Source organism: Scardinius erythrophthalmus (assembly GCF_964197995.2).
Source record: "Scardinius erythrophthalmus genome assembly, chromosome: 1".
In the NCBI taxonomy this organism is placed as follows: Eukaryota; Metazoa; Chordata; class Actinopteri; order Cypriniformes; family Leuciscidae; genus Scardinius; species Scardinius erythrophthalmus.
This window is the reverse complement of record NC_138221.1, coordinates 8221210-8235406: the sequence shown is the minus strand read 5'-3', so window position 1 is coordinate 8235406 and position 14197 is coordinate 8221210. Positions and strand designations below refer to the sequence as shown.

Below are 14197 nucleotides of genomic sequence, written 5' to 3'. Positions count from 1 at the left end.
CGAAGTCTTGTTTTGCCACGGCTGACATCTCTGAGCGTTTTCTCTGCATTGTACTGATTCCTGTTTCCTGACCCCTGCCTGTTATTCTACTCACGTGTTTCGTCTGCTGCCCGTCCTGACCTTTGCCTGGTATTGTTTCTGATTCTCTGCTGCCTGCCCCGACGTCTGCCTAACTCTGTTTGTGATTCTGGATTGCCTCTGATATTCTTAACGCTGTTCCCTGATTTCTGCCTGTTTGACTATTCTATTAATAAACACTGCAAATGGATCCGAACGTTTCTGACCCATCATTACAGAAGACTTCGCCACCACAGGATCCAGCAGCCATGTATCGTCTTACCTCCGAAGTATCGTCACAGGCTTCCATGCTCGCAGCCCACCAACAACAGCTCGTCAAGCTGACATCGCTGACCGAGGAATTAGTGAGATCTATGCAAGCCCTCACGACACAAGCCACCGCCGCAGCTCCTCCCGCAGCATCTCCAGAGCAGCCAACTCAGAATGTGAGTTCAAGTTCAAGTAATCCACGACTGTCTCTTCCTGATAAATATGATGGCTCGCCTGCACGGTGTAAGGGATTCCTTTTGCAATGCTCACTGTTTATTAACCAACAATCTAATCTCTATCCCACCGAGGACAGCCGAGTGTCTCTTATCTGTTCACTCTTAACTGGAAAAGCTCTGGATTGGGCGACGGCGCTTTGGTCGGCGATTTCCTTCCTATGATGATTTCCTCCGGCAATTTCGAGAGGTCTTCGAGCATCCAGCCGGGGGTAAGGAGCCTGGTGAACTTTTGCTTTCTCTACGTCAAGGGGGAAGTTCAGCGGCAGATTACACACTTTCCTTCCGCACCCTCGCTGCACAAACTGGGTGGGCGGAGGCTCCGTTGAAGTTACTCTACCGAAAAGGGCTCAATTCTGATCTGCAGGGAGAACTGGCGTGTCGAGATGAGGATAAGTCTCTCAGCCAACTCATGGATTTAACCATACGCCTTGATAACCTGATGCGAGCACGACGAGCGCCTCAGATGCACCGAGTTGTCGAATCTCCTTCCGCGAGTCTAGAGTCGGAGCCTATGCAGATCGGTTACACTCGGCTTACTCCCGCAGAGAGAGAGAGAAGATTGCGCAATCGCTTGTGCCTTTACTGCGGGCAATCCGGCCACATGAGGGCGACCTGTCCCAACAGACCCACATCACGAGACTTTGCTGCGGTGAGTTCTAATCTATGTTCCTCTAAACCCTTTGAATTAGCCGTCAGTTTGCGCATTGGCAAGAAAATAGTTCATACCACTGCTTTGATAGATTCAGGGGCTGCAGGAAACTTTATTGATCTATCATTCACTAAAGAGCATGATCTTTCTCTACTTCCATGTACATCCCGGGTGGCAGTTGCAGCACTAGACGGACGCCCTTTGGGTACCGGAGAAATCCAACACATCACTCAAGAAGTAACCTTAAGCACTAGCATTCTGCACACTGAGACTATTCAGTTTTTCACCATCGAATCTCCACGACACTCCATCATCCTGGGTCTTCCCTGGCTAGAGAAGCATAATCCCGTAATTTCATGGACTGATAGACAGATTATCCAGTGGTCCAACACCTGTCTAACGGAATGCCTGCATCCTCTCATCAAGACTACCACGATTTCCACTCACACTGAGAATCCAGACCTTCAACAGATTCCTGTCGAATACCATGATCTTGCACTCGCCTTTAGTGAGAGTAAAGCTACTCAACTTCCTCCTCACAGAGCCTGTGATTGTGCTATAGATCTTATTCCCGGAGCTGTGCCCCCACGAGGAAGAATTTTCCCCCTCTCGCAACCAGAGTCTGACGCTATGAAGGCGTACATCAAGGAACAACTGTCTAGGGGATTCATTCGACCATCCACTTCCCCTGCGTCAGCTGAGTTCTTCTTCGTGAAAAAAAAGGATGGAGGTTTACGCCCTTGCATCGATTATCGTGGTCTCAACGAGATTACTGTGAAGTTTCGTTATCCTCTACCCTTGGTTCCTGCTTCCCTTGAACAGCTCCGCACCGCAAAGTACTTCACTAAATTGGATCTACGCAATGCATATAATCTGATTCGGATCAGGGAGGGAGACGAGTGGAAAACTGCTTTCTCAACCACTACCGGGCACTATGAGTATCACGTGATGCCGTTCGGGCTAGCCAACAGTCCCTCCGTATTCCAGGCACTGGTCAATGAGATCTTCCGAGATATGCTTAACCAGAAATTAATTGTTTACATTGACGACATTCTAATTTACTCTGAGACTTTCGAGACACATGTGCAAGATGTGAGAGCAGTACTTCAGCGCCTCATCGACAACCAACTATACGCCAAGGTCCAGAAGTGTGAGTTCCATCAGACGCAGATCGCCTTCTTGGGTTACGTCATCAGTACCGAGGGAGTAACCATGGACAACGGCAAGGTACAAGCAGTGGTTAACTGGCCACAACCCACTAATGTGAAGGAATTGCAGCGCTTCCTGGGTTTTGCCAACTTCTACCGACGGTTCATTAGAAACTTCAGCATCACTGCCGCACCGCTCACATCTCTTCTCCAGGGTGGAGGACACCGGTTAAAGTGGACAGCCGAGAGTGACGCAGCATTTAAACAGCTCAAGGAGAAATTCACCACCGCTCCCATTCTGCACCATCCAGATCCTGAAAGAGAGTTCATTGTGGAGGTGGACGCTTCCAATACTGGGATTGGGGCAATATTATCACAGCGGCATGGAAGTCCAGTTAAATTGTTCCCCTGTGCTTACCATTCCCGCAAACTCACTCCAGCTGAACGAAATTACGATGTGGGAGATAGAGAACTTCTGGCTATGAAGGCCGCCTTTGAAGAATGGCGACATTGGTTGGAGGGAGCTCGCTTGCCTTTTACGGTTCTGACTGACCATCGGAACTTAGAGTACCTTCGGGCCGCCAAACGAGTGAACCCCAGACAGGCCAGGTGGTCTCTCTTCTTCTCCAGATTTGATTTCAAAGTTACGTACCGCCCGGGTTCCAAGAATGGTAAGGCAGACGCTCTTTCCCGACAGTTCGACAGTTCCTCTGTTCCGTCTACACCAGAGCCCATACTTCCCAAGACCCTCATTCTTGCCCCAGTACAGTGGGACATAATGACAGAGATTGCAGTGGCTCAGAGTCAGGAGCAAACACCGCCTGATTGCCCTCCAGATCGCACCTATGTGCCACAATGCCTCCGTACTCGGGTATTACAGTGGGTGCATGATACCCCCAGTGCTGGACATCCCGGGATTACAGCCACCACTCATCTTGTGACTAATCGCTTCTGGTGGCCTACGCTCCAGGCCGATGTGATTTCCTTTGTACATCAATGCACCATCTGCAACATAGTCAAAGCATCACATCAGAAACCAGCCGGATTACTTCAGCCCCTTCCAGTACCGCAACGACCATGGTCTCATATAGCTGTTGACTTCGTCACTGATCTGCCTCGCTCCCAGAACTACACGACGATACTTACGGTGGTGGATCGATTCTCTAAGGCCTGTAGATTCATTCCCTTAACCAAACTGCCTACAGCTTTTCAAACAGCGGAGGCTTTGATACAGCAGGTCTTTCGACTGTACGGGCTACCTGAGGATATTGTATCAGATAGAGGACCGCAATTTACCTCCCGGGTCTGGCAGGAGCTATGTGGACAGCTCAACATCAATGTCAGTTTGACCTCCGGATATCATCCACAGGCCAACGGTCAGGTAGAGAGGCTAAACCAAGAACTTACACGTTTCCTGCGCACCTACTGTCATCAGAACCAGCAGGACTGGAGTCGTTTCCTCATGTGGGCCGAGTATGCACAAAATTCCCTCCTCAAACCCGCAACGGGTCTCACACCCTTTCAATGCGTACTTGGGTACCAACCACCTCTATTTCCCTGGTCTGGCGAACCTACCGATGTCCCTGCCGTTAATGCCTGGTTACAGAAGAGTGAGGAGACCTGGAACAGCGCTCATGTACACCTTCAACGAGCAGTCCGTAGAGTCAGAGAACAGGCCGATCGTCTTCGGAGAAGGGGGCCAGAGTACGTTCCTGGACAGTGGGTGTGGCTGTCATCGAGAGATCTTCGTCTTCGACTCCCCAGCAAGAAGCTAAATCCTAGGTACGTGGGTCCTTTTAAAGTTCTTAGACAAATAACTCCAGTGTCATACCGCCTAGCCTTACCATCCACTTATCGTATTTCTCCCACTTTTCATGTGTCATTGCTCAAACCGGCTGGGGTTCCGAGAGGAGAGAGGGACCAGGATGAGGTTGCCAATGAGAGTTCCCCTCCCCTCATCATCGACGGTGAGGAGGCCTACCGGGTAAAGGAGATACTCGACTCAAGGCGCCGAGGCAGGGAGTTACAGTACTTAATCGACTGGGAGGGGTATGGTCCGGAAGAGAGATCTTGGGTGAGATCACAAGATATACTGGACCCCGCACTTACCACTGAGTTTCATCAGAACCACCCAGAGAGACCTGCCCCTAGACCCCGTGGAAGACCTCGGCGTCGTGTTGATCCTCGCTTCAGGAGCCGCTCGCAGGGAGGGGGCTCTGTCATAGATCGCACCTCTGTGGCTCTCTCCTCTCACCAAAGATCAAGTTCACCTGAGTATTGAACTTCAATTCCCATCAGCCCCGTACCTAGGTCTAATCACCTGCACAGGTGCAGCCACTTCTCCTCTCTATTTATACTGACTCTGAACTCTTGGTCATTGCGAAGTCTTGTTTTGCCACGGCTGACATCTCTGAGCGTTTTCTCTGCATTGTACTGATTCCTGTTTCCTGACCCCTGCCTGTTATTCTACTCACGTGTTTCGTCTGCTGCCCGTCCTGACCTTTGCCTGGTATTGTTTCTGATTCTCTGCTGCCTGCCCCGACGTCTGCCTAACTCTGTTTGTGATTCTGGATTGCCTCTGATATTCTTAACGCTGTTCCCTGATTTCTGCCTGTTTGACTATTCTATTAATAAACACTGCAAATGGATCCGAACGTTTCTGACCCATCATTACAAAGGTACTGGCAACATCTGTTTTTCATTATGTGGAACTCTAGGCTAGGATGGGGAATGGTCTCCTATTCTAAAGCAGTATAAGGGTCCTTCTGGATCCAAATGTATATGTGGTGATCTAGCCAGAAACTGACCATATGTGGACTTGTTATTCAATGTATCATATTCCTATATGATGTAAGCTATACACTTATTTTATTGGTTAACTCTGTGATACTCCCCTCATATTCTTACCCAAGTACCTCAATAAGATACAGATTGAGTTACAGAAATAGCATTTCTCAACCACATAAGGCCTTGAGGAGGAATCAGAAAGGCACTGAGTTGTGAAGATTATAGTGTTAGATAAAACTGCATATCAGAATAAAGTCAACGATCACAGAGACTGTGCTGGTGAAAGTATTGAATGACATATTTTTGGCACTGGATAATGGTGAAATTGCTCTTCTGATTTTACTCGACCTCAGCGTGGCCTTCGATATAGTGGATCATGATATATTGACTTACCGTCTGGAACACTGGGTTGGTCTTAAGGGAAATGTGCCTGAGTGGTTTAAATCATATCTCTCGGGGATGTCTTGCTCTGTCAGCCCAGGGGAAGAGGTTCATCCAGATCGCTTCTTCTTTGGGGGGCAGGGGGGACATGTTGCCTTTAGGATCCATCTTCTATATATGAAATGATCAATGCAGAGCAGAGAAGAACACCAGATCTGGGGACCAAGAATGGCACACACACAGCAATGTAGTTCATTCAATAGTCAGCTTTATTGTGCTCGTGCCATAGATTACATAGCAAGTGCAGGGCATAGGCTAAATCCAACAAATAGAATAAAAAAAAGAAAAGAAAGTAGACAAATAATCCATAGAGAAACAAACAAATCCATTCATCATTATACCATATGCAATGTTGCTTCAAATGGATAATGAACAGCACATCTCTGACTAAACAGGGTGTAAAAGAAATGATTAGAAAGGAGATGCAAACATATTTATCCTTCAGTATAAAGTACAGTATAAAGCTAAAGTTTTCTGGAGCAGGCATAGGCATAGTCGTTAGATTGATTCTTCCAGTCCAGCGTGTAAGAAAGCCAGCGGTAGAACTGAGACTTCCACTTCACCATTACTCACTACAGCAGAGAGAGAGAGAGAGAGAGAGAGAGAGAGAGAGAGAGAGAGAGAGAGAGAGAGAGAGAGAGAGAGAGAGAGAGAGAGCAGTACAGTCTGAGAGAGAATATATCATACTGATAATGAGAAGTCATTTAGACCAGACAAACATTCAGGAGTCATGATTTGAGTTTGATCTGAGTTTATGCAGTGGTGCATGTGTGTGTGTGTTTGTTTTTTTTGGTTATATATAGCACCTTACAGGCTACTACCGTAGTTCAAAAGTGCTGTACATTACAATAAAAGCAACAAAACAATAAGACAAAACATAAAAACATCTATGTACTAATGTACTACAATGCCAAAGAGTACAGATTAGATTTTAAGCGATCCTTAAAGCCCCATTATGTAGGATTTCCGTTTTGGTCAAACAACGACCCCTAGAGTCGCTGTGGACTACTTGTATTTAACGTTACTGTCGTAAATACCACTCACGCAGAGTAGTCTCTTCACTCACGGCCTGATCCCCTCCCCCCTGTATACGGTCCTTGTTCAGTCGGATGGAAGCTGTAACGAGTGGAAATAAGGTGTGTCCCCTTTAAGAGCTGCCCGCTCTGTTTAACTGTCGGCAGTCTGTATTATATGTGCGCCTCGAACACCCCGTAAGCAGATTGTTTCTGTTTGATGCTCATTCTTGTCCAATTTTTGTCTATCAAGTAATGCTGTGGACGGTAGAATGTGGTGTGACAGACAGTTACACGAGTTCGATTGGGGAATAAACACAACGTGTTACAAATCGTCGGACATCGAACAAGCACAGCTAGCCTCCGAAGATGTCTATTAATCCATCAACAAGAACGCTGTGCTTTTTAGCTCACACCAACGAGTAAAAAGCTTGTCCGAGTGATATACAATATAAGCAATATACTTACAAGTCCAACAGCATGCGAGGACGTGTTGGGGGAAGTGAGGTAGCCTATGCCGTAAAGCAGTCGGATTTTGTAGTTCTTTTTGTGCTGCTCGGGTTACTACCCGAACAACGAAGTTTAAAAGTATGATTAAAAACTATACAAACCCCGTCAGGCTATGGCAGACACGTCATTAAACCTATTTTAAGTCGATGTACCATCACAAGCGTTTTGGGAATATATTATGAAGGTTGAAAAGTTACCTAGTGTTACTTTAAAAACATTAAGTCAAGGACGTTCTAGCATCCAAAGGCAGATTATTCCACAATCTAGGACCAGCGACAGAGAAAGCACGATCACCCTTCAATTTAAGACGCGCAAGAGCAATAGTTAGAAGAAACTTGTTTGATGATCTTAGTCTTACGCCTGAGCTGTAGGGCTTAATAAACTCAGCTGGCGCCATTCCATGAGGTGCTTTAAAAATATATATCAGAAAATTCATTAACAACCTTGAGGCATATTTTGTACCAGCTGCAGGCGGACAACACGTGTTTGACAGGTCCCAACATAAAGTGCACTACAATAATCTAGACAGGGAAAAATATAAGCGTGGACAACTTTCTCCAGGTCGCTGATGGCTGAGAGAAATGATTTTGATTTGGCTATTGCTTTTAAATAGTAGAGGCAATTACGAACCACCGTCTTTATCTGTCGATCAAATAAGATAGATGAGTCAAAAATAACCCCCAAGTTCTTTACTTGATTTGTGCACAATTTGTACATAATTATAAGGTGCATTTTGTCATATATTTACAAAAACTTGTAATGTTGCATTTTGCAAATTCCTCAACCTTGATAATTTATAAAAAAAAAAAAGAAAAAGAAAAAAGCTAAATGGAAATGCTATAATTCACTTTGCATTAATTACTAATGTTATTTTCACAGAGCATTCAGTGCTACTGAAAATGCTATTAAAATGTTACTATATTCAGGCTCCCTTACTTTCAAGCACTAGTGCTATAGTTAAAAGAAATAGTTCAGAATAGAGACTCTGGACACTATTGAGCATCACCTTGCAAAGACCTCCAAAAAGCTAATTAAAAGCATCAGTCTATATTCATTGCTTTAACCAGTAATGACAGCTGTGACGACAGCCCAAGATTTACAAGTGTGCCAAAAGCTGTTTAAATATATAATATATATAATATAATAATATTTATATGTATATATATATTTGTTTGTGTTTTTAGAGTCTGGAATAGAGGATTGTATATCCTGTACCAGAAATCTTTTCAATAAATTTCAATAAATTTCAATAATAGAGATCAATATTATAAAGCATGTTTTGAGGAAAATTAGCTTGTTGTCTACATTACTATGATTGTAAATAGTTGCCATTTGTGTTTCAGCAACATTTACCTCACAAGTTATTGATCCGGGAAGTTGAAATCTGTGAATATATTGCCAACTTTACAGAACTCCTTGAACCAAGCACTGACTGCTTTTCTTTAGATTTGAGTTCAAGTTCAAACACTATGAAAGGCTCCATTATTAACGTACGAATCTCTGAAACACTGCCAGCGGGACATTAAACAGTAAGAGTTTGTCTGAGCTAACATCAGTTTTTGCGAGGAAACGCAAATATCTTCGCAAGGGAATGCACAAGTTTTGAGAGAGAACACGATTTGATTTTTTTTCTCCCATCTCAAATTTTTCCAGTGATCCAAAAGCACAGTATTTATTTACAAATACATTTTTGCATTTGGTAGATGCTTTTATTCAAAGCAACTTCCATTGCATTCAAGGTATACACTTTATCAGTGAAGCATGCAATGCCAAGGTCATGGACATGATGGTGGGAACACCTCCAGTCCCGCATTAAGCTGGACACAAGACAGTTTCACTCAAGACACATGTGCTGGCCAGGCAGAGCTTAAGAGACAAACACAAGTGAGCATGTGGTGATTTTCTCTGTTTATGTGGTGTGTGTGGACGGATGTTCTCATTCGGTGACTCTCACCTGTTACTGCAATACTGCAGTTTTGGCAGGAGACTGTCCCAGAACTTGCACTGCTGGGCTCTAAGCATCCGGAGTGTTTGCGACAGGCCGGTGTTAAGCGTGACGTACTCCTGATGTTCCAGCTTGAATGGCGGCCATTCTGCTCCCTCGACACTCCCTGAAACATCCCTGATGTTAGGATCCCTGAAACATCAAGCCAGGAAATCAACCGAAAGGTCAGGTTATGTATGGTACCGAGTACATCAATACATGTCTGAAGCCAAAAAAGAAAGAAAAATAATTCAATGCAATTACTCAATAGCTATGACATTGACAACCGAATCTGCCAATTTCAGGAAAAAGATTAATGTCAGCGTGTCCCATTGTGATCGTTTACTGATCATGTTTATTGATATATTGGCATAGTGTCATTCCCCTCCGACGAGAAGAGTATGGAGTGTTAATTGAAAGAAACTAAACTTGCTCACAGCCACAATAAAGGCTGTTTTTGCCTCTCCATAATTTATGCCAAACAAATGAGGATGCAAATCAACACTGGCCTGCCAGCAACACTAATATCTGTTTAGTTTTTACACATCAACTGAAAAAAGTGTGAGCAGATGAAACCCAGACAGCAACAGAGTGTCAGCCCAGATCCGACCCACATCAGGTATGGGTGAAAGCCACATGTACCAGATGTGACCCGGATCTGGGCCGACACTATGTTGCTGTCTGGGAAGCTTTTATAGATTAAACTTCTCCAAATCTGCACTGGTTTATACTTTACTGAGAGATAAATATGAACAATTCCCTAACCGTTTATAGTAAATATATAAAAATATTTTGTCTTAAAATTGTCAAGAAATTACAAGAAATTGTCTTGTAAACACAAATTTGAGTATGGTATTCTCAGTATTAAAAGAATAGTTTGGTCAAGAATGAAAATTTACAATTCTGTGGAAAACAAAAAGGCAGAATTCTTACACTGAATTTTCTCCAAACAGTGACAGAGAAAAGATCGTGTCAGACACCCTGAGGGTACTCCACATTTTGTACACCACAAGACATATGATGCTACAAGTCACATGAGGGTTTTTATGTTAAACAGAGTAAAGACTAAATGCATGTTGTTTTTCACTGACAATGTTCTAAGTAACGTTCAGGCCTAATTGATATAGGCATGCAATAGCCAATGATGTTTGACATTATATTGAGCTCAAACTTGGCGTGTTGTGTTGGTACAGTATGAGAGAACAAACGAGATTTGACAGCCGCTACAGTGGCAAGACAGAAAAACAGTTTCCTTTTATCTTCCACACTATCAGAAAGTGTGTACTACTGTACAATTGTCACATGGATAGAACCCTTAAAGGGACATTTTTTTACCTTATTTACCTCTAAAAGGTACATACATACACACATTATGTGCCATATTTTAGGGGTAGGTAAGGCACAAACTTGTCCAATTAAGGGCACTGCTCTCATGACATTGTACCATTAAAAGGAACAATTTTCCCACTTTTTTTTTTCTTCTGACAGTGCATGGAGGAAAGAAAGGCATACGTGTTTGGAATGATATGAGAGTGAGTAAATAAAGACAGATTTAACACTGTGAATTAGGATAGAACACAAGCTCATGCAGTAGATCTTGTGTGTCAGATTTACACTCACCCACTTCGAGCAAAGTTGCTCCAATGCTCCATTATCCTCCTGCTCATGGCCTCCTCCTCCTTGGAGAATCCTAAAGTCTGATTCAGAGGAATCCCAAAAACAAATGGGGTCTCATCCCCATGCAGTACTCCCATCCATTGAGGCCAGGGGTTGAAGCTGGAGCGATGGTTAAAGAGGAACAATCGGGCACTGCCACCATTCTCAACATACCTACGGGCAAAATCCAGCATGGGGCATGATAAATAGTAGTCGCCCACCATCCAGCCAAGGGCATCTCTGGTTTTTGGCTGGCTCTGCTCATCTGTCCAATCAGTATACTGGAAAGCAGCCACCTCTCTGGCTATGTCACTTGAACCAGGAAGGGCCAAGGATACACCTGTGAGGAACTGGTCTCGATTGATAAGACTCTGGTTATAGATGCCAAATCCAGGTGCACCATATACAAGGAAATATGTCCCTTCATCTTTGCTCAATCCCAAAAGAACTTCTGTCTTCAGAAAACGTCCTGACTGGATTAAGACACTAGGCATGTCTACGAGAAATTCTCCATCCACTGTTGGTGGAAAGGGCACACTTATAATCATGGGATCAGGAATGACATTGAATTGAAGGCTGACAATCTTCTCAGGTTCAACTGCTCTTAAGCAAGCCTCCGTTTCATCAACAGATGATCCAAGTGGGCAGTTCAGAAGCTGAGCCAGAGTCAAAGAATGGTTCCAGGCCTGATCTGGCTTCACGGCCGCCCACACGGCATTGGGACTGCCACTCTGGAGAATTGCGCGGGTGAACAGGCCATGGCTGCCCTGCGAAAGCAAATGGTGTCCCACAGAGCCAGCACCTGCACTCATACCAAACAAGGTTACGGAGGATGGATCGCCCCCAAAAGCAGCAATGTTTTTTGACACCCAGTTTAGAGCCAGGCGCTGGTCAAATAGACCAGCATTACCTTTAATGCTCTCACTTTCAGGTAGAGATAGGAAACCCAATGCTCCTAGCCTATAGTTCATAGACACCACCACTACTTGTTGCGAGTGGCTGAGGACACGGCCATCGTACACATCCAGGGAGGCAGTACCTGTGGAAAAACCTCCACCATAGATCCACACCATAACTGGGACTAAGGGTTTGGTTCGGTTCTGAGATTCGATTGAGGGAGTCCAGACATTGAGGTACAGACAGTCTTCACTAATTTCGGTGTTGGGATTCCACATCTCAGCTCCAATGAATCCTGGGTACAATGAATCCTTTTCCTGGAAGCAGGAATTGGAGTACTGGGTGGCATCTCGTATCCCATTCCACACTTCAGCGGGCTCTGGTCGTTTGAATCGAAGCAGGTCCAATGGAGGCTTGGCGTAAGGGATTCCAAGGAAGGCCCCCACGTGCCCTGAACCTCTTGGCACAGGAAGCCTCAGTCCTCTGACCTTGCCTTTGTCAGTGGAGATGATCAGTTCATCTTGCCCCGCTGCCGGTTGGAAGAACAAAAAAGCCAGAATCGGCAAAGTAGATCTGAGGTGAATTCCCATCATGGTGTCTTCAAGGCTGATAAATAAAATCATATGGAGATCAAAATGAGTTTTAGCCATCAAAACAAGTCATGATCTGTTTGTGGTTTGTAAGATATACATTCTTACGTGCGACGTTACCCGGTGCTGTCCGCGGCAATGGTGCTGAATTGGTTGATATCGATGGCTCGAGAATCAATTATTCTCTTGTCCAGGGGCTGTTTCACTGTTTTATGCTAGAAAGTGGTGTTCTTTATAAAAGAAGCACTTCATAAATAGTTGAAATTACATTTATTAGGACTATGGGATATTATAAAAAATAATCCAAACTATAATAGCCTATAATAGCCTAGCCTACATATTTTAAAATTGTTACATATATTGCTGCCATAATAACCATTTCAAAAATTTTACGTGCTTTCATCTCTTTCCCATTTTAAGAGTGGTCCAGACCAACCTTCCGAAAGTATGACTTACAGAAGGTATACTTAACTAAGAACGTTTCAGGAAACACGTATTAATGATAAGGTACAGCTTAAGGTCTAACTTAAGAACGACGTAGCGTTAAGAAGGTTGTGTACATGTGTACACTACCGTTTAAAAGTTGAAGATCGTTGACGATCGATCGTCATTTCTAAACACATTAAATTGATCAAAAGTCACAATAAAGACTTTAATATTTAATAATATAAATCTAAAAAATGCTGTTCTTTGTATTCAAAGAATCCTGTAAATCCACAAAAACATTAAACAGCACAATGTTTTCAACACTGATGATCATACGTGTTTCTGGAGCATCAAATCATCATATTGATTTCTGAAGGATCATGTGACATTGTAGAGTAATGATGCTGAAAATTCAGCTTTGATCAGAGGAATAAATTACCTAGTTTAAAATATTGAATATGGAAATCCATTTCACGTTGTCCGGTTTGCTTCTCTTGAGATTTAGATCAGACTCGTAATTTGTGAGAAGAATCATTTACACTTCTTTATGAACTGGTTCGATTGATTTAAAATAATCAGTTGATCAAAAGATTGTGTTTGTGAATCAGATATTACTATTATATATACTGTAGCTATTATAGTCACAATCCACATGCAGCTTCTATTGCGCAATTTGCAATTGCAGATGTAGGTTATTTAAACAGTCTGAAGAAACCACCCTACATCGCAGTAAAAGTGTTTTCTTAGTGAATTAAACTAAGTAAAAAAAATAAAAAATAAAAAACTCTCAAATTTTAGCACATCCTTCACCCATAACCTGTGTGAGACATAAACCATGACATAAAACTTACATTCTGTCTAACCAAGACTCTCTCTGTTCTTGAAATAATCCAATATAACTAACTTTCCCACAGTGTCCCATGAAACAGAAACTTACATTCATAAGTTTGAATAACAGTGAAATAGCAAATAAATGATTGAACATGTAAAAAGTCAAACCTGTGGAAATCTGCGTCCCAAACAGCAAACTGAGTTTTTCTGCTGGACATTGCATAATAAGTGTACTCATGTTACACAAGATGCATGTCAGCCAATCAGAAGGGGTCTGTGTGTTCCGAGGTCAATCTCACGACTCCACTGGAGGGAGAAATGACTTCCAGCACTTAATCTGTGTGTCATCAATGTTCACTGCATAACTTGTCTTTTTTATTAATCTAAGAAAGTCATACATCATTGTCATTTGGACTGTTATTCAAACTCAGGGGATTTCTCTATGCATCATCCAAAGCCGTTTTTATTGAGTCAGAAAGTTAGTGATTCTTAATATTTAAAGAACATTCAAAGAATGTTTTCTGCCAACATTATGAGAACTTTCATAAAAAATACACTGATGAAAATGATTATGTTGTGAAGTAAATACTTCAGAAAAAAAAATTATATGAAAAAGTAAATTATATATTAGTACTTGTAGAAATTAAAGTTTAAATATCAACATTATAAAATTAAGTAAAGCCTACTCAACTTTTCTGGTAC

General features: G+C 43.1%; 2 protein-coding genes across 3 annotated transcripts in view; both read right to left on the bottom strand.

Moving 5' to 3' along the window:
* The window catches only part of LOC308700561 (CD276 antigen homolog), a 1553888-nt gene that overhangs the window by 1096558 nt on the left and 443133 nt on the right, over positions 1–14197 (bottom strand). The window lies entirely within an intron of this gene.
* Positions 5776–13688, bottom strand: LOC308692571 (cholinesterase-like). 2 transcript variants are annotated; one of them, XM_081368708.1, is made up of 4 exons: positions 13664–13688; positions 10716–12254; positions 9066–9248; positions 5776–6160 (listed from the first exon to the last, which is right to left on the bottom strand). In XM_081368708.1, the coding sequence occupies exons 2-4, from the start codon at positions 12239–12241 to the stop codon at positions 6154–6156; spliced, it is 1716 nt and encodes a 571-aa protein (XP_081224834.1). In that variant the 5' UTR covers positions 12242–12254; positions 13664–13688; the 3' UTR covers positions 5776–6153. The 2 variants fall into 2 exon arrangements, with proteins under 2 accessions (XP_081224834.1, XP_081224833.1); XM_081368707.1 differs by lacking the exon at positions 13664–13688 and adding an exon at positions 12347–12484.